This window comes from Lemur catta, chromosome 25 (genome assembly GCF_020740605.2).
Source record: "Lemur catta isolate mLemCat1 chromosome 25, mLemCat1.pri, whole genome shotgun sequence".
Classification (NCBI taxonomy): domain Eukaryota; kingdom Metazoa; phylum Chordata; class Mammalia; order Primates; family Lemuridae; genus Lemur; species Lemur catta.
In genome coordinates this window covers 5,024,590-5,049,412 of record NC_059152.1, presented here as the reverse complement: position 1 = coordinate 5,049,412, position 24,823 = coordinate 5,024,590, and the positions used below count along the sequence as shown (strand labels likewise).

Here is a 24,823-nt window from a genome sequence, read left to right as displayed (position 1 = left end):
GTTTCTTACTTTCCTTTTTGCCTATTATTAATCATGTCTAAATATGTTGGCGTTCTTTTAATATTTTTTAGGGTAGATTAGCTGTACCAAGTCAGTAGCTGTGGCCAAAAGAAGCTGCAACTCTCCCAAAGGGTGAAAGTGTATGGGCTTTGTGAACATTATTTTCCTCACTGTCCCAAAGCGCATGCACTTTACTCTTGTAGGAGCAAGATTTTTGTTTTTGTTTTGTTTTGCCTACTTTCAATTTTTTGACTGATCTAAACAGTTGCCGAAAGTCTAATTTTTATACAATTATTACTAATTGCTATAATTACATTTATTTAGAGTCTGCGTATATACTTTTGATATACTAAATCCTAGAAAATTGTTATCTAATGATGGAAGCTGACTTTTGAAAAAAGTCTCATGTCATTTATAAATATGTCTAGAGAAATAAAATGGATCTGTCTTGGATCAAAAATGAGTTATATTCACAAAAACCTTTTCTTGGATGGCTTGCAAAATGGTCTAAAGACAAATCAAAAAGAAGAGTTCTCAGCAATGGCACCATATTGGAATGTATGTCTATCTACAAATCAACTTTGAAGGACAATGTAATTTGATTATATAGCTTCTGATAAAATTTTTAAATTTCTAATCATGAAAGTATCGATACACTGATATGGACATTAATGCCTCTATTTGGAATCAGGTTCACAAATGAGCCTTGTTCAAGAGCAGAGAATGTCTTAAAAATAACAGTTAACACAGAAAATAGTTATAATGACTAAAATGAGTTATAATATAAAAGGGTTTAATAAAGGTTATTTTAAAATGGTATCTTTTAAAAGGATCTAACTCACTGTTTGTTTATTAAGAGTGGTTTAAAAAAGACTGTTATTTCTAAAAGGATCATGCTGCTACCTCTTAAATTATACCAAGGATATCAGCATTATTTCTCCAATTCATATAAATGGTCAGTTAACAAATGTGTAGCTTTTATTTGTGAGCTTTAACCTTTACATACATATATAGGTCTCAATTATGTATTAAAATTATCTAGTAGAAGTAAAAGTTCACTATCATATCTCAAAAGTACATGTGCCAGGTAAGTGCTGAAAATTATAACTAAATATTGTAATAGGCCCCAACAAAGAATTAGGTAATCACATCATCTCACTATCCTGAAATGTCTTAGAAGCAAATCAGAAATACGTATATGAATATTATTTCTTCATTACTTGACCAGAATGCCAGGGCATAAGTACAGATTAAATCAGAGTCAGTCTTGTCATAGAGAAGTCGTTTATTGTTTATTCAATTTACCGAGTACCTATTGCATGTTCAAGTACCAAATGAAGTGTTGGGTAAATAATATATGGTCTCTGATCTCAAAGAGCATCTTTTTTAAATCTATTAACTCCTAATACAGTAAAAGAACAGTCAGATTAACATGCAATTGTAATTTATTCAATATTGTTTTCCTTACAGATACCTTGTTAAATAAAAATAGGACTAACATAAATCTGTATTAAATCAATTGTAAGATAAATTTAATTGACAAAACCAATGGGAAAAAACTGATCAGCTGATATCTCAATGTATAGGCATAAAAATTTTATTAATTTTGGCCAAGTGCTACACTAATACAGCACATATAACTACTTCACAAATGAACATTCATCTGTGAGTTTTACAAAGTCTTAATATTGAAAAATTTTTAAATTAATAGATTCCTAGTATTTCTAAACCAAAAATTTCTGTTTTATGAGGAACCACCGAGAACAATTTGAAGCATTCCATCAATATGACTATATTACCCAAGTAGAACTGCTGGCCCATACCAAACGGCTTGAAATTTCCTTCAAAATATAGATATTGATATATCTTTTCATTAAATCAAGAAAATGATGAGAATTGTCTTCCAGGAAATTCCACTGGTGAAATGAATAAATTTTATATTTCCACAGGAAAAGGAAACATTTAATGGCATAAATATAAATTCACAAAACCAAACTGGTTTTGGCAAGAAAATGAAGAAAGACTATTTTGAATAAGTTGGACATGGCAGTCTGGCTCGCTTTTGAGCTTTAAAATTAAACTTTGAAAAAGCAGACTTTTCTGCCATATAATTATCTAATAGAAGTAGGGTAACTGTGAAGACTGTCCTTTATCACAAAATAGGAAGTTCTGAAATGATCAATTCACTTTACCTTTCAACCTTTTCAAGTACACTGGAACATCACTTTTAATACTTTTGGAATCCTCTTCTGTTCTTTCCCATATCATTTGAGGAGGGTTGTTTTGTGCTAGCCAATCAGCTACTTTGTTTTCTGGAGCCATCATTCCTGTTTGAATTCCCGGCAAGTCTTGAGATCCAGGAGAAGACTTCTTTGACTTGTGGCGCTGATCAGAAGTAAATTTTGTCACATGGTCTCTAATAGTTACCTTCCCTGGGGTACTGTCATCAAACTCAATGGTAAATGAAGCATGCCCTGCACCTGTTGTATGGGAACTTGGTGTGTCTTTTGTTGGGATTTCATGAATAGTGTTCTCTGTTATTTGTGATAGTTGCTGAAATTCTTTTGTAGGGATTTCAAAATAACTTGGTTCCCTACAGAAAGGAAAAAGTACTTCTTCATTTGCAGCTGCAGATTGTTCCTCAACTTGCTTGGCATCTATGCTGCACCCTAATGAGAAAAATAAGAGAAAATTCAAAGTATTTGAGAACTTCTGGCACTTAACGGCATCTGGTAACGGCCATTTGTATTACTCCTTGAGAATCAGAAGGCAGATCACAGTCTGGATGAAAAACAACGGCATTTATATCACAGAACAAACATCACAGAGAAGAAAGAATCTTGATTATAAACATGCCATTCAATTACCAATAGGAGTTGCAAGATAAGAGCAGCAATGGCAAAGGACAGCCAAGCAGTTAAGAGATGGATCTTGCATGGCTAGGTCCATGATTTTTCCAACCTGGATCTAGAAATCATCAAGGTGCAAAAGAACTGAAATCAAATATAGATGGATATGCATGTTCATTGTATATATGTAGAGTGATAAAAAAACATGAATTTCCTTATCAAGTCACGAGGATGAAATATCTGAAATATCTATGAACACGCTTCGAGCTCCAAAGGAGAACATGTGCTCAAATGAGGATACAAACATGCAGTAAATATGCAAGTGATGTTCTGGAAGTAATGATTCCACTTACCATTCTTCATTACATTCAGAAACATTACTTTAAGAATGACAAAAATAACATCACTGATGTGTCAAAGATAATTTTATAAAGACCAAAAGAGTGGTTAAAGATAAAACATGTGGTTTTCTTGCAGCATTGCAATCCAAGCAGCAGTATGAAAGAAATAAGGTAAAAATAGAAAATTTAGTTGCCAGCCAGTAACTCCAGAAGAAAATGAGTTTACATTTCTACAAAGCAGAATGTGCACAAGAGCTGGGAGAAGGAGCAAGCAATACTGGGATACTATTACTATTCTTCTGTGCTTCAAAAACAAATTTAAAGATATAAAAATAGATGCACTTATAAATAAAACACACAAAAGTATATAAATTAAAATAACTAAAATGCTCTTTTAAGTATGTTAAGAAAGAAATTGTTTTAAAAATTAAAGATTATACTGCCCTGTTGTTGAGGAAGTAAAAGAACTACATCTATTTTAAAGATCGTGAAGAGCAAGTTCAAATAAAATATATTTCCTTAAAGCTCAAGAATCTATTTGTTTATAAATGGATTGATAGAAAAATCATTTACAGACAATTTATCAGGAGGAAAAGGCAATAATTTTCTAATTAAGCAAAGCATTTGATCTTCTGAAACACTGTTCAAATACCAAATCTTGGTGGGAGTCATCAGATGCTAAAATTAATATCTTGAAAGTACTCTGAATGACAATCATAAAACTGCTTTTAAGTTATAGAAGAATGGTACAGTAACATCCTATAATCAAATGTGCAGGATAGGGCATAGAAGACATCAAGATCCATTTCTAAAATAATATTATAATAATAATAAATTGTCCACAAAAATCTAAACAGAAGGCAGAAAGAATATGTAACACAACTTTCAATGTAAAAATTATCCTTTTCAAAATCAACTATTTTTTCTTATCATTAAAATTGAAAGAAGAGTATTGGAAAAACTCCTCATTAGCAGAGCAATAATTATACAGGGTATTTGGCAGAATACGTTATACAATATGACTCAATAATGTAAAGTCAAGTTTTTAAAATTTCTTTATTAAAGAGTTAATTTATCTTTTTTAAAAAATAAAATGTCCACCTAAACTTTGAATGTTTACTCTGAAGTCATGTCACTTAAAATTACCATGAGAATAAAATGTATTTATTCTCTCTGTATTAATACTCATTAATGTTATTCTTCTACTTTTTAGACACTGATTTATTTACTATGTACAATGTACAGTACTTGGCCAAGTCCATATAATTGGCTTATAAATCTATCCTTCCTCTCTCTTTCATACACATATATTTTGTTTGTTTGTTTTTGCTTTTTCCATCCTTCAGGTGACAGAGTAACACTGGGGGTGGTAGTTTTCTACTCATACTACTACATGAATAGCCAAGTATTTAATAAAAGTGATGTGGCTAAGCTATGAAGTAAAAACTACAAAAAGCTAGTCCAGGGATGTAGCATGTATCATCCACTTGTCACTCACAGTTCAAAAGAATATTTTCCCAGTTTTCCTCTCTTGTAAAAGAAAAGTTCACAGTTAATACTGACATGTTTTCAATATGTTTTCCCATGATAACACATTAAAACAGCAGTGGTCAACAACTGCACATCACTGTTTTGAAGGTTACCATTCCCTAAGCCATTCCCTACTTTAAATTATCTTTACTCAAAGAACTAGAAACTTGAAATTTATACAAGTTAATACCTAATTTATCTAGAAATCAGTCATCTAACAATATCAAGTGGCATAGCAGAGTGGAGAGGGACCATGCTATGATCTGATGATCATAAAGGCTGCCTGGTTTAGTGGAAAACTGGGACAAGATTTGAAATCAGAAAAATCCTGTCTCTATCAATCTTTAATCCTCATTTGCTTCATCGTAAAATCAGAAAACAATATTTATCCATAAAACTGTTGCAAAGATTTAGTGAGATGAGCATTTAGTGAGATAATATGTGACCCAGAACAAAGGCTTGGCACAAAGTAGGCACACAAATAAATGTTTCTTTTTCTTTTCCTCCTCTAACTCTGCAACACAGCCAAGAATCAGGAAGACAAAAAAAACTAACACCAAAAACTAACTCTAAAAAACCCAAGACAGATATGACAATGCCTATACTCTAATATTCATAAACTTTACTAAGTTCCTCACATACAGTCTTTTTACAATCTACTAAGATCACATGGCAAATCTGGAGGGGCCACAGAAATGAGGATTAAGGCCAGACTTACTGCACTAAAAAGTAAGAGTCAAGTGGTAGAGAAAAGATGAAAAACAATCAAGAACAGACAAATGGCCTCAAAAACACAGTAGTCCAGTACCACTCAGTATATAGGGCCAACAGTCTTACATACTTCAAAGTCTCCTGAGGACATCACTGCAAGGTTCACAGTTCATTGATTCTGAGTTATAAAGAAAAAATTAATTTATACTCAGCCTTTTCTTAAGAAGGCGCTGATATGGGTAATATATTAAATAGAAAGGCAGGAAATGGTTAAACTTTTTTTAAAAAGTGTCAATTATAAAAGTAAAGCTCAATCATCTTGTGGAGGGATTCATTTCCCTGAAGATGATAAAAACAGATGCAATGTGGTTCTATTACTACACTTGGGAAGTGCCTACTAGAAAAATTATTAGGGGTCTACTAAATCGATATAGAAAAATAAAACAACTTCCTCACTCAGAACACTGACAGAACAACTCGGGAATTTAGAAATTCAACATTCATTTACCTTCAAAACTCATTTTGTTAATATCAAATTAAACTAAATAATATACTGAATATGTATTTATATTAATATTATTAATCATTATTAGATTGTAAAATTATTTAATGACTGATTATGCTAGAATTAATTCTGTATATCTAAATCAGAAGAGCAATTGGTGATAATCTGCTTATGTTCTTAAAGTATTTTATGATTACATGACCTTTCAGGGATAGTTATGCTTAACCCAGAATAAATGGTCCTTTCACTCTTCTGTACTAAATTAAATATTAAACTAATTTGAGATGACAAAGACTATAGTTATCATGGCACATTCTGCTTAAGACATCTAACCAACCTAGCCTGTTTGTTCAAGTACTTCAAATTACAAAGACTGGGAAACCCCATTTGCTGAAAAGGGGCTACAACTTCAAAGTTTCCAAATTTAGTTTCATTTGATTAAAAATCAATATAAAAGAGCTAAGAATCTACTAATCACAGTTGCACATGCCTTTTCAAAACGTGTACAACATTTAAAGGCCTTTAATTATAATCTAAATTAATGCTGAGACCAAGTTAACAGGTAGAAGAGCATAACTATAGCTAAACTGAGGACACATTTTCCTTTTTAATAGGATTCAAAATATTCACACAATTTCAGAAGAACTAATTGCTCTAATGTAAATATTTGCTTTAGGATTTCAGCAGATTCGGAATACATGTGGATTCACAAAGAGGGATATAAACAATTACTATTATTGGTGGATGCTTCACAGTTTGAAATTTATTTTATTATGCTGAGGTCTGAGGGATCAATTTTTTATGCCTATTTGTTTTTGGAGTGTTTAAATCTTTGCACCCTATGAAGTCTATCCTTTTGCACTGATTGTGTGTATATGTGTGTGTGTTTACAACAGTAATGATCACTGAAATACTAACTGTTTGAGCTAAGAGCTTGTAGTGTGGAGTCAGGCTACACAAGCTGAAATTCCAGCTTCATTGTTTGTTTGCTAACTAGGTGACTTTGGCAAGTAAGTAAACATTACTATGCCTGAATTCCCTTATTTATAAAATGGACAAGCTAATGGTAACTACCTTTAGGCGCTGCTCTGACGAGTACATAATTAAGTGCATACAAAGCACTTAGAAGAGTATCTGGATTAAGTGCCATTGACGGGTCAGCTATTATTATAAGTCATGGTTGTGTCTCCTATACAAAAATCACACATATAGTTCATTGCATTTTAAAAGTTATATGTTTCAGATTTCAGAAGTTGTTCTCTGGGTGGTGGGGGTGGGCTAAATTTTTAAGGCCCAAACAAAATCGCTATCACAATTACTTTCAGAATTTGGCAATAGTTACATTCAGCTGTGTTTTCTTAACCACCTAATTGGTATGTTTTCTTCTCTCTACTAGGTGGCTCCAGTGCACAATAAAAGTATAATATGTGGCACTTTAAATAAGGCATTTATAGTTTAGTTGTGGAGAAAACACATACACACAAAACAATGAATGAAAGAATGTTACATTATGGCAATATATACAGATACATCATTTAGAATTTTATATCGTCTGATGTATGTGTGTATATGTGTCCTGGGAGAGAAGCAGGTATGAATTAGCATAATTTATGTGGAGATGCATTGAGAGAGAATGCTAAAGCAACTGGTAATGGGACATAAGGCTCACTATGGAAACGGACAAAATTAGAGAACTTTTGACATATAAGACTTACATAGTTTAAAATCTACTTGGCAGGCAAAAGGCAATTTCTTGACTCTAGTTTCTTGAACAAAGGAAATAAAGATCAACTTAGATTTGTTATGCAAAATGAACAGCAAGGAGTTGAAATGGGAGGTGAGTAGTTCAACTACGATTCAGTGAGGGGCAACAGAAATAGATAATACATTAGACAAGGAGAAGGGAAGACAAAATTTTCAAATAAAGCAGACATTCTTGATTGCCTTCCCGTATCTTTCCCCTGTTCCTCCCTCCTAAAAGGACTCCAATATTCTCCAGTATCCACTCTTCCCTGACACAGCTTATGTGGCTTAGGAGAAAATTAACCCCACACTCAGCTTCAAGGTGAGCAAGATGGGTTTCAGGATAATCTCATATGCTTTGCCAGGGACACCAGTTCAGAAAGCAGGTGGCCCACTCCAGAACCTGTGAGAGGCCAATGAGAAGAGAGATGTGTTGAGAACTTTGGGGAAAGTTCATCTTCCAAATTCTAGGAAGTATTCTGGAATAACCTTTGTTCTTTTCTGCTGGATGTGATCAAAGTAGCACGCACCCCTGCCGGCTGCTGGCAGGCAGCCTATGAGTGTGAGGGGAAACCCCCTCAGTATGCAACCACTGAAGACAGGAAGGCTGAGATGGAAAGACACTAGCTAGCTGACATCTACACTGCTGAGATGCTGCACTGAACAACGCCTGGGGGTTCAGTTATGCGAGCCAGTAAATCTCCTTCCTGTTTAGTCTCAGGTTATTTAGTTCTGGTATTTATATCTGAAAACATGCTAAATAATACTAAGTTTCTGAGCTTGGGCATGAAGAAAATTGTGTTGGTGACAGAAAAAAGATAGCTGTGAATGGGAATTTACTTGGCGAGTTGACCGATTCAGCTTCGGGCACTGTGAAGATCAAGTTGACAATGCCAGCTTTCTTAGACTCGTATCCTTGTAAATTAGTGCATATCTAAAAAACCAGTGTTCTTATTTTCCAGCTAAGAAAAATGTCTTACTTATCTTTTGGAACTAGGTCAAAGGTAAGAAATTGAGAAGAGTTCTGATGGAATTCATCCTTGCCTCAGAGTCAGACTCAGTCTTCCACACTGATCCCTGGTGCCTGTACTTAATTCCTCCAGTTCTGGATCCTCATCTGCTGTTATCAGGAAAACTGGCTGCTCCATCCTGCTGATGTCTTTGCAAGGTCTTTATGTGACAGACAATTGATGCCTCCATTTATTTCCTGGAAGTCTTGATTTTCTGGCTTATGGATAAAACCACTCCATGAACAGCATCAACAATGTCAAGAATATGTTCCTTGACTACTAATCTGAGAATCTGACCGAGAACTATTTCTTCATTCTGGCTGCTGAATTCAACTAATCTTGTTGCCACCATATCCCAACAAATTGGGCACACTGAGGTTTAAAAAAAATTGTAAGTTCATACCACATATCTGAACACAATAGAAACTGTTCATTTAAAATATGATTATATGCTTGTGAATCTAATGAAAACACAAAATTAGTTTGTACCTGCTATTTTGGTATAATTGATACATTTTAACAATTATTTTAAAGTACTTAAAATGCCCAGTCTTATCATTAATCTATTTTCCAAGTTTGTTAAATCCGATAAAATAAAAGTATTTTAAATAAAAGTGCTTTACAAAGATACTGAAATTAATGCTTTATGTGAAAATCACTCATAATTTAAAAATTTACATTAAAATAACAAGGCCAATTAAAACATTCATCAACTATTTTTTGTCAATAGATCATCTCTTTTCAGGGTAGATAGCTGTTTGCTTAGATTATAAATGCTTCCCAAAATACACATTTAATGTCACAGTCATTGAGATTTTTTTACCTGATGTTCCAGTTTCATGATTTTTTTCTTCAGATTTGCCATTGGTCTTGAAAGCTCTTTGTTCATCCACCTCACCATCCCCCCACCATGATGGCTGCCCATATAATGGAGTACCACGGGGCATAGCAGAAATATCTGGAAAGAGGTGGGAAAAATCTGTCTAAAGCAGATGAAACTGAAAAAAGAAATACGCTTTTGCAGAATCTACAATTGCCTGGTTGATTGATTAAATGAAAAAACAAAGTATAGTCTAGATAGCTAAAAAGTATTCCACGTTCAATAACTTTGTATAAGACCTTATAGGATGATGGACATGACTAAATAAAAATTTGCACTGGCTAGTATCTAAGTAACACAACATACTATACATCCCAGTAGTTTTTTGTTAAAGTGTGAAACTGGTATATAAGTGAACAACTTGTAACAAATGGCATTTGACTTGAATATTTAGACAGGAAGTGGCCTCAGCAGAACAAATTTCCTGAAACTAGGCAATGATCAACTACAGAAGAATGAAACCAGTCTGATCAGAAATGGCTCATTAAGGCTAAATATAAAAGAAGTACTCATTTTCTAATTTTTTTTAAAGCCTAAGGGCATTGTACAGTAACTAAATTTAAACTACCTGTTAGCAAAACTAACATTTTTATTTGAGCAAATATGGTAATGTCTATTAATTTTAAAAATTGTTGCTGTTTGAATGGGATTATTTATGTAAGGCATATTTTTTACAGTCTCTACAACTGTAAATTATATGATGATGTAGCATTATTGGATTTAAAAAAATTTTCCTTTTAATTCATTTTTGTTGTTAATTCAGAAGAAAATGCAGAAAAAACATGAAATAAAAATATTATTAGGTAAACTCCACTGTAAACTATATAGTCAACTCTCCATACCTGTGAGTTCCACACTCATGAATTCAACCAACTGCAGATCAAAAATATTCAGGGGAGGCCAGGCGTGGTGGCTCATGCCTGTAATCCTAGCACTCTGGGAGGCCGAGGCAGGTGGATCGCTCGAGGTCAGGAGTTAGAGACCAGCCTGAGCAAGAGCGAGACCTCGTCTCTACTAAAAATAGAAAGAAATTATCTGGCCAACTAAAACATATATAGAAAAAATTAGCCAGGCATGGTGGCGCATGCCTGTAGTCCCAGCTACTCGGGAGGCTGAGGCAGTAGGATCGCTTAAGCCCAGGAGTTTGAGGTTGCTGTGAGTTAGGCTGACGCCATGGCACTCACTCTAGCCAGGGCAACAAAGTGACACTCTGTCTCAAAAAAAAAAAAAAAAAAAAATTCAGGGGAAAAAATTCCACAAAGTTCCAAAAAGCAAAGCTTACATTTGCCTCATGCAAAGTATTATGTTGCATCTACATGAACGAAGTAATGGGTAGGTATCATATTAGTTATTAGTAACCTATACATGATTTCAAGTATATGGGAGGATATGCATATGTTATATGCAAGTAATACATCATTTTATATAAGGAACTTGAGCATCCATCAATTTTAGTATTCAAGGGGGTCCTTAAAACTAACTCCCTACTGATACCAAGGGATGAATATATTTATTTCCTTCAAACATTTAAACTATAATTACTTCCCTCAAATATCTAAACAGACTAAGCACACCTATATACAACTGCCATGCACAATTACGTGTTTTATAATGCTTTCTAATGAAAGCACTAGCTGCATTAAAACACACTCTGAAGTCAACATTATAAATTATTTTTATATGGACATGCCCAACTTTTTGAGAACAGCATGCAATGTCTTCAAAATCAAGTAGAAATATGGTACTTTCAAAGAGGTTGGCTTACCCATGGCTTTTTCCTCAGATTTCAGTGCTTCTGTAGCTTTGTGCTGAATTTCCGTAGCAGCCTCTGCTCCCTTTGAATCTATGCTTTTGGCACTTGCAGATTTTGATAATTCTGATTCTGAAGATTTTTGGGACAACTGAAGTTGAATGGTAAACTTCTCATGCTATAAAACATTTAAAAATGGAAGTGAAACATCAATGAGTAAAATGAAACCTAGTGAATGGGAGATTTGGACAAAAAGTAAAAACTTTTACCTTAAGAGCTTCTTCAGGGACCCTCATTTCTCCTCGTACTACAGTGAAAAGATTTGTATGTAAAGAGGGCTAAGGAAGAATATAACTTCAAAATTTTGGTAATCAAGCTTAAAATGGTCAACAAATATAACATAATTTAGAAACTGTCCTGTTTCAAAAGGCAAATTACAGCAGAATAATTACATTCCTCTTAATAGTTAAATGTTAAAACATGCTCACAAATGTAAAAATTTTCATTTTTAAATACTGAAAATCTTAAAATCCAGCAAGTATTTCTAACTTTAAGTAAAGGTGGCCTTCAAGAAGCAAATAACTGGATAATTAATCAGAGGACAAAGACATTTTCGGTTTTCACTAACAATATGACGCAACTACGATGGGAAAAAAACACCTGGATCAAATTATATTGATAGCTAATCACAAAAATGTAACAGGAAATATCTCATCAGTAATTACTCAACAGCAAATCCTGAAGAAATTTGATTACGCAGACTTCATAAGCTTTGATAAAAATGAAGTTCATTCTGTAAGTGCAAAAGAAATGCTATAATTAGGGTCCTTACAGCAACCACAACCACCCTTCTCTCCCATGAATTGCAATCAAGGTCATATAACATTAGCAAACAACTAATTCTATACCAAAATTAGATTAGAACCAAGTGCTAGATATAATGAATGCTTTCATTATTATGCCATAAAGAACAATGCCTCTGTATATTAAAAAGATCTATTCACTAAAGAGTAGAGGTCACATTTCCCACCATTACCTAACCCTGTAATGAAAGGACTTTTATAATCATGTACTAAATTCTATTCTTCTTTACCAATTCAGAGCACTCATGACTTCAAGGGTAGAAAGCTATAATTATCATGACTACTTGGGGAAAAAGATTTCAAAGCATAAGGGAAGCAGTAAACTTTTTAAGGAGTATTTAATCTGTTTCTGCTCCTTAAAATAATAAAAAACTCAGAATTTTTAAGAATCGGAAAGAGCTCTGGGAACTACCCTGTTCAATTTCATTAATTTTTCTTCCTGTTCTATAAATAAAGAACTTGGGGATTGGCTAAACAAACCAAAACAAAAATCTAATTAACCTAATCCCAGTACAGGGCTTTCCTATCACTTTATATTGCTTCCTATACCTTTAAAATATTAAAATTTTCCTTTTTTGTCATGTACATATGCTGACACATAATTCCTGGTATATATGGAAATATACATCTTATAACCAAGTATATATTTAAGGAAAAATAATGTATAGTAACTTTGTTTTATCCCCAAGAAATTCATGAACAGCTGGAGAAGATTCACAGCATTCCTACTTTTTCAATGGAAAATACAGCATTTAAAAAAAATTAACAGTCATTTCTTTTTTTTCAATGGCAAACACAATTTTAGCCTGCGGTGAGGGTTTTCTGATGCTTCAGGCTTACCTCCTGGGAGTGCCTGAGGGCCATTCCCCAGGGCCAGTCTGGGGTATTCTCTTTAGACCTAGACACATTTCAGGTTAGGGAGAACTTGAGAGGGGCCATCTTTCTCAGGTTATAACATTTTATCTTCCAAAAAGGTTTATGTGTGTGGTGAAGAAGGCATCAAGGATTCTCTTGTTTAGGTCATGAATTCACCTGAGAACCCTGGTATAACTATGAGATTTTTGAGACTGTTCTAGCCCCAGCTTTTACCTCCAAAGCTACCACCTTCTTAGTGGTGCAAACCTAGGTAGCTGTTTTTAACTTGCTCACCAAGAAAAGTGACAAACTGAGGTACAATTACTCTTGGTGTCATTAAGTTACAAAAAGTTTAAATTTTTGCTTATTAAATATAATAATTTTATAGGTCACTTCCTCAGTTCTTTATGTAAGACTATATATAAAAGACTGCCACGTTTTTGGCCACTTGAAGATTTATTAGCTGCTTCCAAGGTTTACCTTTATTACTGTAGCATGTCTGTACCCCTCATGAGTTTACTGTCATCTTTAAAAGTTGGCTATTTCACTATGTGCTTTCCCAAATCATCTAATTTCTCTAGTTAGAAAAAAAGACTTCTGGCAGATAAATTATGTTTCCTAGTTCTAGTCTCAATCCATGTTAAAATGTTCTTTCTATTGCTGTGGCATTTTAATCATTAGTTTTCTACTCCAACGTACAGCAATTTGTAGACTAGCTATTAAGATTAAATCTAATAAGAATAAAACACAACAATCTCTTCAATTTAAATGAGTAAATATATGATATCTGTTTTTAAAATTTATCCTATATAATAAAATTTCTGCCACTGTGACATACGCTACTTTAAAATAATAAACTTAAGTGAGCTCACCCTGGGCGTTTAGACAGTAGTTCCAGCTCAACGCTGACCGTACAACCCTAAGAAAGTCCTTTGGGACAAAACTTTTATCCTGGCAATTTGAAACAAACATATTATAAGTTGGTATATAAAAGAGAAATGTTAGTTTGCTATTAAGAAATTAGTGTATAATCTGTAAAATCATGAGTTTTTTCTCAACAGTTTCTTCTTGATTTAAAGATTCAAAGTTAACTAACTCTATAGAGTTTTATTAAAACCTGAATTTTCTAGTATTTTCTCATGTTTTAAAACAGCTGATGTCAAATGAATTAAAGGATGTACTTAAATTAAAAAAATACTTGTATTTGTTTTTTGATGAAACGTAGGCTGGTGGAAAATGACCTAGTCATCAAGGCTTTAATGCTAATTCTTAATCATTTTTATGTGAGACATACTTTTTAAAGATTTAAAACATACAACAAATAAGTATTAATATTTAATGGTTTGATTTTTTGTATACTGACTTTTTGAATATTCTTTTTGTATATTTCTTTGGCTCAAGTGTGAGCACTGTAAGATATGTCACAAAACTTTTTTATTTTAAATTTTGAAATTTAAAAATTTCATATATTTTAAGGAACAATTTTTATAGTGTTAGTACATTTACTTTGAGCATCAACTATACTTAGCTGAAATTACAGTTTTCTGTTAGAGTGACAAAAGTCCACCTAAATTGCCAATGTTTAATACATTCTTTATCATTAAGTCCAGATATATATAGTATTAATAATTAAAAAAACTAAAACTCAAGAAACATTCAGCATAATACAGAATATCTGTGTTTTGATTAAATATAAATAAGTACTTTTTGTAAAACTTTTTGCCCTGTATAAATAAAAATGTTTTTATTCTTCAATCATGTTCCTTCTCTTCACTAGTGATTCTTCATGCTATCCTATGTAGTATAATACAGTCATGTCCCTATTCAGCTATTAGACTCCTATTTTTTTTTTTTTTTGAGACAGAGTCTCACTTTGTTGCCCGGGCTAGAGTGAGTGCCATGGCGTCAGCCTAGCTCACAGCAACCTCAAACTCCTGGGCCTAAGCGATCCTCCTGCCTCAGCCTCCTGAGTAGCTGGGACTACAGGCATGTGCCACCATGCCCAGCTAATTTTTTTTCTACATATATTTTTAGTTGGCCAGATAATTTCTTTCTATTTTTAGTAGAGATGGGGTCTCGCTCAGGCTGGTCTTGAACTCCTGACCTCAAGCGATCCACCCGCCTCGGCCTCCCAGAGGGCTAGGATTACAGGCATGAGCCACTGCGCCTGGCCCAGACTCCTATTTTTTAAACAAAAGAATTTTAAATACACATTAAATGCATACCGTGTATTATCGAAGAGTATTGGCCTTGGAAGACACACGATATTGAAAAGTTTGAATTAAATAGGCAATACAGATATAATATATAAAACATGAAGGGAAGGGATGGAAGAAAAAGGTAGGTTTAAATTCTTACATTCCTCCCAGGAGGTTGATTTGTGCATTACGATCCACTTGCACATTATGATCCACTTGAAAACAATCCCTGGGCTGGACTAAAATAATCCCCTGTCCCCTCCTCAGTTATATTCTTTGATACCCAAATTACATATCCAACAGCACTGCAGGAAGACTGTTGCTGAAACTATATGGACAGGGTAAGAGAGATGGAAAAGAAGTTGAGTCCATCAACTTTTCCAGGGTGACTTTCATGAATAGGCATAATAACAAAGAAAAAAATACTGTTTTTTTAGCATGTGTTTTAGTATGGAAAGACATTATAAACTGAGATTCCTAGCATACCTACATTGTGAATTCTTATGTTTCAAGAAATATTATTTTAAACCAGAGTAAATATTTTTGAATAAATTTAATAAATGCACAAAATCATATAAGGATATCATATCCAAATCTCAGCTTATCTTCAAGTTTCAAGGTGATATAAGTCTGTTCTGGAATCCTTACATCATTCACAAAAGTCTATGAGGAAAAAAAGATCTCAGGTTACATATGAAGTATTATATTTCAGACAAGCAAATTCTCAAATCTAATACTTAGAAGTACATATCATATGGTGACTAACACAGCCTCTGCATCATAATATGTGTCATGCATCCTGTAGGGTGATAAATAATTTCAAACTAATCTTTTTATCATTATCACACAAAGAACCTGGTGCTGCCAAGATGAATTTAGGCATTTAGTATAGTTCCTAAAAATCATGCCAAGAAAAGCTCCTACTCTGAAGCTGGCAATTGTAAAGGATAAAACACTAAACTCTTAATATACTATCAGGTTTCAATGGACCCAATTTTAACTTTTTTGAAAAATTCTAATTTGTGAGGAGTCATATTTCATTGGTTTTATTCTTAAAATTGTTCCAAAGAACAAAAATAAAATTTACTTTTTTTAAAAAAACAAAACAGAATAAGTCTTACTCTTTTTTGCACCTGTCATACGGGTTCTATTGGATCCTTTTGTGAATCTGAGATATATTATGGGGTCTTAGTGATCTTACTTTTCCTATATGTTGAAACTGTTCTATTTCATCATCCTAGTAACTATTTCCTCTTTATTCATCAATTGCTTCTTTTTTTTCGGGGGGCGGGGGAGGGGGGCATGATCATAGCTCACTATAACCTTGAACTCCTGGGCCCAAGTAATGCTCCCACCTGAGCTTTCTGAGTAGGTACTACTACAGGCATGTGCCATCACACCAGGCTGATTTTCAAATTTGTTGTAGAGATGGAGCTCTCGCTATGTTTGTTGCCCAGGCTGGTCTTGAACTCCTGGGCTCAAGTAATCCTCCTGTCTCAGCCTCCCAAAGTGCTGGGATTACAGGCCAAAGCCACTGTGCCAGCCAATTATTTCTAATAATACTGAAAATGACCAAAATATTAAGACAAAAGAATAACAGAAATACTTAGAACAGTGCTATCCAACAGAAATATACTGCAATCCACAAATCAAGCCACACATAATATTAAATTTTCTAGTGGGCACATAAAAAAAGTCACAAAAAGAGAGATGAAATTAGTTTTAATAATATATTTTTAATTTAGCCCCATATATCCAAAATAGTAACATTCCAATAAATAATATAAAAACTAAGAAGATAGTTTACACTCTTTTTTTGGTAATGTGCCTTTGAAATTTAGATGCCACATTTCAAGTGCTCAACAGGCACAGACGGCTAGTGGTTACTGCAGTGAAAAGCACAGACCTAGAAGGATGATGCAATAGTGAAATAAATCATCACTATTTTATCATTCTTCAGTTTTCTTACTGCAATGCCCAAAATATTGCATCATCTTTCCAAGAAAATATAAAAGACATCTGGAGACACTATCTTTATACATGTTGGGTTTTGTGGGGCTTTTTAGGTATTAAAGAACATAGTTGAAAATTCAGACTTTCTAATTTAACATCCATAAAGGCAAAGAGGAGAAAACAGAAAGATACTTCATAATTTTATGATAAATACAAAGAGACAAATAGCAGCACTCTAGACTATGGTAATAATGATAAAGCTGACTGCATAAGCAAAATTATCAGACCATGTGTCTTCAGATGCAGATAATCCTAGATGAATTTTCTAATGCAATAATCAATGAGAAAAGAATGTTTCTGAGAAAAAAAGAAAATAAGGTATTTCCATCCAGTTAGTCATTCAATAAGAATCATGCAATATTTTTCAACAAGAATCTAAACCATTTTGTATTTTAAAAGAAATTTTGACAGTATTCCTTTTTTAAAATTGATGTTTGTGTTCCAACACTTATTTGATACAGTAAGTGGACAAATGCAAGTATTTATACAAAGATGACAAAAAGGAAAGAGATGATGTAGAAATAAAATTACTGGATTGATCTTCTAATTATTGTTTATAATTCTAAAAATAAAAAATGTTTTGCAATTACCAAAGAAAGATGATGGCTATCCTCTTAATAAAATGACAAGCTGCTAAGGTTTAAAAACACTGTGTTTTGATCCTGCACAAACAAGAAGAACCACAAATAATATGCTAGAACCAACCAGAAATGTATAGTACTTGAGATCTGGAATCAACATTTATAAAACAGTTGTATGTCCCAGGTGAATACATGTAAGTTGTCAAGCAGTTAGTTGCATTCAAAGAGCATTGTCCATTTTGTGGATTATATACATTTAAAAACCAGGAAAATATGAAATAAAATTTGAGTTTGTGATGTCTAAGTTTTTAATTACAATTTCAAGTTGTTTTAATTAACCTTTTATTCTTATTTTTAAAAATTATTTGTAAAAAGACCAATGTTACATATATATTAAAAAATAAAAAGGGTCCACTGGACAGAGATGATAAATGGTGATGACTATTTTTCCTGGCATTCTGGGAGTTAAAGGCTGAGAATTTGCTAGATTTATAGATGATAGAACAAATGTTATACTTAATTGCCTGAATGCAGACATCATATAAATACCTACTAAGTTTTTCTTTGATAAGTTGAAATTTTAAAAATTACTATACTCTTTCCTTTTTAATTTTATTTTTTCTACCTCCTATTTTATTGGATTTGAGATGGCCATAATAGCTTGTTTGAGAAGAATCCCTTCATGGTGAGGAAGTTTTGAAGGACCCTTAATGATGTACAGTAAAACACATCCCCCAAGTTTTTATGGATAATTAGCTCTTTGTAATATGTCATAAAATACCAGTTTCTAAGTCTACAAAAGAAATTAGAAAAGCTGCAATTTTTATTCTAAGGACAAATATATGGAGACAGTAAAATACTGCTAAAACTCCAGATCACACCTTTGTATGATTTATGAGTAATCCTAAATCATAAGCTTCCAACATGCTTTACAGAAAGGTTGAAATGATAATTAAAAAAAATTCAAAGGCTTCTGGGATTTATAGACTCTAATTTCAGGTTTCTTTCCAAACTAAATATTTCAGAGTATTTTAATGACACTTATGTCTTAAGTTTACCAAAGTATTCCAAATATACAGTCATGAATCAGCTTAGTGACAGAGATACGTTCTTCTGAGAAATGTGTTGTTAGGCAATTTTCTTCATTGTATAAACATGACAGAATGTACAGCACTTACACAAACCTAGATGGTATAGTCTACTACACACCTAGGCTAGGTTATCTGGTATACCCTACTGCTCCTAGGCTACAAACCTGTACAGCATGTTACTGTACTGAATACTATAGGCAATTGTAACAAATCATTAGGGGATAGGAATTTTTTAGCTCCATTATAATGTTATGGGACCATGATTACCCAGTCCACGACTGAGCAAAATGTTATTAAGGGGTGCATGACTGTAACTACAAAACAGAAAAGCTGAGGAAAATGATGGAAAAGAGAAGAATAAAAGAGAGTATTAAATTCACTGATGTCTGGTATGCAGAAGATAAAGAACTAGGTATACTGCATAAGGAGAATGCTATGGTTCTGAGCCAATTTTATTTAAAACTGTCTCTAATAACTTAAAACATCATATTTACTCAAAAGGCCTAAGATGACCTATAAGATGTATTTAAGGTTTAAGACTGACTGCTCAACTCTGTTAAATATTAAGCACCTGCTGGGTGTTTAACATATGTACTAGGCACTTTCAGAGATCAGGAAACATAATTTTAACGCGCAGCCATTTATGACAGAAATATTCCCAAAGGTCTAAAAAGGCTTAGGAAATATGAGCCAGACACAAAGTTTCAGCTCACAAAAATGCAAGTAAAAACATCTGGCAGAAAATAGTCTCCTAAAGGTCTAAAATTACCAAAGGAATATAGAAAATTTCAAAGAGCAATGGGAAAAAAATCATTTTAGTAGATCAAATATGAAGTATTTTAATAAATTAGATACAGAAAGCAAGACAAGTTTTGTTTCTAAGTCAGTGCCATTTGACCACACCTCTACCAGCAAGGCAGGATAGATGAATAAAATGAGGCACAGAGAGCAAAGTAACAGTCAAGTTCTCAGAGTTCAAGTGGTAATTACTGGGACTCAAACTCGGGTCTCTCAACTACAAATCCCATGTGCTCTCCAGATTGAGAAAGGTTAGGTGCCCAAGCTAAACTATCTCCAAAAACTCCCCTGTCCAAACCACTAACCCCACAGAAGCAAACCAAACTAAATAAATACCTATTTAAATTACATACAATTAAACTGCACAATTGATAGTACAAAAGCACATAACCACCATATATTATATTGATGATCTCGAAAACTGGACAAAGTGGCCACAAGCACAACCACCTCAATCACTGTGCCAGCTACAAAAGCTTCCTCTTCTTCTCCAACTCTTCCTTTCATACCTTTAGCGAGGGCCACTCTCCATTCTATGCCACACAGGTCTGATGGTGGCAGGAACACCAGTGAAAAAGGGGGACACAGTGGGGACTGCTGAGGTGGCACTCTAGTAACAAAAGGCAGGGTTGGAACGGGAGAGGAGTGGTACAGCAGGGGCCCTGGTGGCTGTAAGAGAGGCGAGTGTTCCAGTGGGAGGAGGCAGCAGGAGGAACTGAAGGCAAACAAGGGTTTCCATAGAAAGACACCCTTTCACGGCCTCGCAGGAAAACGGCCCACTAAAACACCAGTGACAGAACCAGTCCCAGCTTCCTCAAGCAGAGCAACCTCATTTCTGGTGGCAAGTACGTAAATTGTAGATCTAGGTCCCTTGAGAGTGCACTTTAGGGTAGGGTGAAAGGGAGTAGGCATGGAAGTGATCATTTTTAAGTTGAATTTAGTTGGTTAAGTGATTTTTAAAAAATATTAACAGTGTATTCTTTGAAAAGTATAGAGGCCTGTAGGGTGGCTAAACTTGTCTTAACTGCTTTTCTCACACCTATTGAATGTTTACTATATACTGTCCTAAGTGTTTAAAATTATCGACTTATTTATATTTTCCCAACAACCTGTGAGGTGAGTAAAATTTTATTATTTCAATTTTTTAAAATTGAGGAACAGAGAAATCAAGTATCATCCAAACTTACATCACTCAAGCTGGGCTCATAACCACTACACTGTATCTATCCCCCACCTGTGAAATTACTACTTTTAACCTGATGCTCAAGTTTCCAGAATAATATGAATATTAAAAGTAAATAGGCTGTAAATAATAGTCTACAAGTTCTCTTTTAAATAAAATGCACGACAGTTGGTAGTTCATAGATTTTTGATGTTATTTGGCTACCAAAGTCCTTTGCAAAGGCATGTTTCTTAGGCTATTATTTCCGGTAATGGTACATTTATCATTTGTGTAATGCTTTAAAGTTCTGTAATAGGTACACATTCACATGTATTGTCCAATTTAATCCTCATAACAGTACTATAGAGCAGGAATTATCATTTCACTATTTTATAACTGAAAAAAGATTTTGCATTGTATCTTTATATTTACATACTTCAACTCTATATTTTCACATACTTTGGGAGACAATACAAATATATATGAGAAAACTGAATTTCAGAGAGATTAAGTGATTTATCCCAGGTTACAATGCTGGTAAATTACAGATATGAGATTCAAATCCAGGTCCTGATTTCAAGTTCAAATTGCAGATGTTATTCTCTATGAGTTATTATCTTTCATAAAATTGAGAAAGGCCAACCCAGAGAAATGTGGTTCATATTTCATCTGATATTTTTTATAACATCAAATAATTTTCATATTTGATCACAGTCTTTTAAAAAACTGAAACACTGATGTAATTCTTGCTTATTATTGTCCATGATAATAAGGTAAAGACACATAAGAATAGTATTGTGGTCAAGATGAAACTTTTTAAAGACAGAATATAACATTACTAAAATATTTCACATACAGAAATAGATTAAAATTTTTCTCTATAATATTCTTCAAACAGAAAAAGTTAATTCAATTTTCTACTCCAAAAACATTTACTGGGTTCATGTGCTGTGCAGAGCCCTGTGCTAGGCACCATGGTCACAGAAGCGGAATCAGGAGCTCATAATCCAGCACAGCAAAAAAGATGTGAAAATAGATTTAATAAAAGGCCGATAAAGCACCCAAAAGCTTATAGTTGTGTAGAAGGAAGAGTAATTCTAGCAAACAGGAGCTGGGAATCAAAATCGTTCACTTACATGCCTCATGTTAATGACAGTGTTTACCTACTTTGCCCATCTCCTTTTATTTCAATCCTTTCATCATGTTAAAGCAAGATAATATTCCTAAATACAAGAGTTTTCTCTTTGATCCCCTCAGGAAGATGTGGAATTTGAATTTTACTTTTAAATATAAATAAAACTTCTATGAATGGCAAGGGAGATGGGGGAACTACTAGGCTGAAGAAAACCTAATAAATCATTTGGAGAAGGAGACAGTAGAGTAGAAGACTGCTGTTTTGGAGGTACGGCAAGGGAAAATGTGATGGAGGATGAATCTGGAAAAGTGGGTGATGTCAAATGTAAGGACGTTCAGTGCAAACATGAAGAATGTAGACTTAATTCTGTATGTGCTATGAGAAAGAAAGAAAGGCTTGAATAAAACCAACAGAAAAACATGCCTACAATAAAGGTATCTCAAAGAATAAATATAAAAGTTCTTCAGTAAAAGGTCAATCCAGAAAGCGTTAAAAAAAAAAAAAGGTTTCACCATATTTGCCAAATTTCTGCATGCTTTTTCATTTAATGTTTAATGTATATTCTGAAAAGCAGTAGTAGTTTGAAGCAGTTGGGATACATTTAGTTTCTGTTAAATTCGCCTTAAGAATTTCCATAGCACAGATATGAACAATATCATATTTGCCTGTGTTAACAGAGCCTTAAGAAAATTAAGAAATTGAAAGAAGATAAATCATTCAATACTTCAGCATTCTCTTATAGTCTGTGGCTACTTATATTCTGCCAAATATAGAAAGACTAGATAAAGAAATAAGAAAAAATTCACTGCAGTGACACAAAAATATCTTCAAAGTATGAATTCAAAGAAGCAATAGTGAACACTGGGGTTTAGATAATGTACCGTATTTGTTGATGGCTGTTTCACTTTTTTTTTTTAGCCTAGTAGATAAGGTCATCCACTAACTGGCACCAAACCACCTTTCCATCTTTATTTTCTAAAGTTAACCCATACTTCTCAGTTCCCAAGAACGCATTTTTGCTGTTTTTCCACATATAAATTCCAGCCATATAATAAAGTCAAGCTTAGGTCTCAACTCCTTAAGGAAGTCTTCTTTAACCATTACAGATAATAATAATCAACCACTTTTGAGTTCTTATAAGTATATTTTGCTTATACAGTTTCTTGGGAACATGAGCTAGGTTCATATTCTACTGTATGGTCCCCAAAGTGCTATGTACCTAGTAAGCATTTAAAAGTAAAATATAAACTAAAGAAAAAAGAAATATAAATAGGAAATGTAATCTGGTTAGTCCTCTTATAATATTAAACAAATATTCAAATAAGACACAAAATACACTCTTAACTCACCCCATTTAGGCTGCCCAAATCTTTCACCAAATGTTCATCCGTAGAGGCATCATAATTGATTACAGCATGTTGCTTATCCACACTACGAGACTGAAAGGAATTTTTTAAGTTAATAAATATTAAAAAATACCAGAATAAATATCAATCAAAAGATTTTGGCTAGATATCTAATATTAATAGGACAGTAGATAAATATGGGGAAACATCAAAGTAAAATTGGATTAAATAAAATTTAAATTGTGCTACTCTATGGTACAAATTTGGCATCACTCCCCAAAGAGGAAAACAGCCACATTTTTAAGAGCATCTTTTCTACTAAATTTACGTGTTCTACTTTTGAGGGAAATTTTATCGGCTGACCTTGGTAAATATATCAAACTACAATTTTTTTTTTAAATTTGGAAATGTTATAAAGAAATCATGAATTATAATTTTATAATGTTTTATGAATCTTATTGTATTTAATAAAAAAATTATATGTAGGTTTTCTTCTTTCAATACTGAAAACAATAATATAAATTGTACAAGAAGTCCAAAGATTTAGAGAAAATGGGACACAATGTGCCATGTTTCTGAACAAAATTATCCTTACTTAAAATATGGGTTCTAAAACTGGAATTCATGGGACAGCTCTAAGAGGTAAAGAGAGAAAGAAGTACAAAAAAGAATTATAGTGGCAAACTGTGGTTTTTGAAAATTGCTTTTAGGTCGCTTTCAAAGTGTACACACACACACACACACACACACACACACACACTCTCTCTCTCTCTCTCTCTCTCTCTCTCTCTCTCTCTCTCTCTCTCTCCAGAGCTTAGTGATCTGACCCGAGGAACAGGTCAAAACTGTTTTGTTCTTGCCTGATCATGCTCTATATTTCTATTTAAATATATATGTAATATATTTATATATCTTAGATATTCTATTTAAAAGTAAAGCATAAATTAAAAAATAGTCACAAAAGAAGATACACATATGAGAAATGATCGTCAAATTAAAATGAACCATTTTTAAGTATTCAGTAGCATAAATTCATCACCCCAAACAGAAACTCTATAACTATTAAGCAATAAATCCTCATTCCTCCCTTCCATCAGTTCCTGGCAACCACTAATCTATTTTTCTGTCTCTATGAATTGGTATATTCCATATACATGAATTCATATAACATTTGTTTTTGTGTCTGGCTTATTTCACTTAGGGTGATGTTTTCAAGATTCATGTATGTTGTAGCATGTATCAGAACTTCATTTCCTTTTATGGCTAATATTCCATTGTATGTATATACCATATTTTATCCATTCTTCTGTTGATGGATACATAGCTCTTATATTTAGGTCACTGATTCATTCTGAGTTAATTTTTGTATATGGTGTGAGGTAGGGGCCCAACTTCATTCTTTTCCATATGCAAATCCAGTTGTCCCAGCCCTATCGGTTGAAGAGACTTTTCTTTCCTCCAC

At 33.4% G+C, this 24,823-nt stretch overlaps 1 protein-coding gene across 16 annotated transcripts in view; it reads right to left on the bottom strand.

Annotated features, from left to right (window-relative positions):
- The window catches only part of CEP170 (centrosomal protein 170), a 91,039-nt gene that overhangs the window by 44,153 nt on the left and 22,063 nt on the right, over window positions 1-24,823 (bottom strand). For all 16 annotated transcript variants that reach the window (XM_045537214.1, XM_045537225.1, XM_045537228.1 and 13 more), the window contains exons 3-8: window positions 23,365-23,454; window positions 15,820-15,898; window positions 11,589-11,647; window positions 11,335-11,497; window positions 9,513-9,647; window positions 2,193-2,669 (exon numbers count right to left, since the gene is read on the bottom strand). In XM_045537214.1, coding sequence (XP_045393170.1) covers window positions 2,193-2,669; window positions 9,513-9,647; window positions 11,335-11,497; window positions 11,589-11,647; window positions 15,820-15,898; window positions 23,365-23,454 — 1,003 coding nt within the window. The remainder of the gene's footprint in view (window positions 1-2,192; window positions 2,670-9,512; window positions 9,648-11,334; window positions 11,498-11,588; window positions 11,648-15,819; window positions 15,899-23,364; window positions 23,455-24,823) is intronic.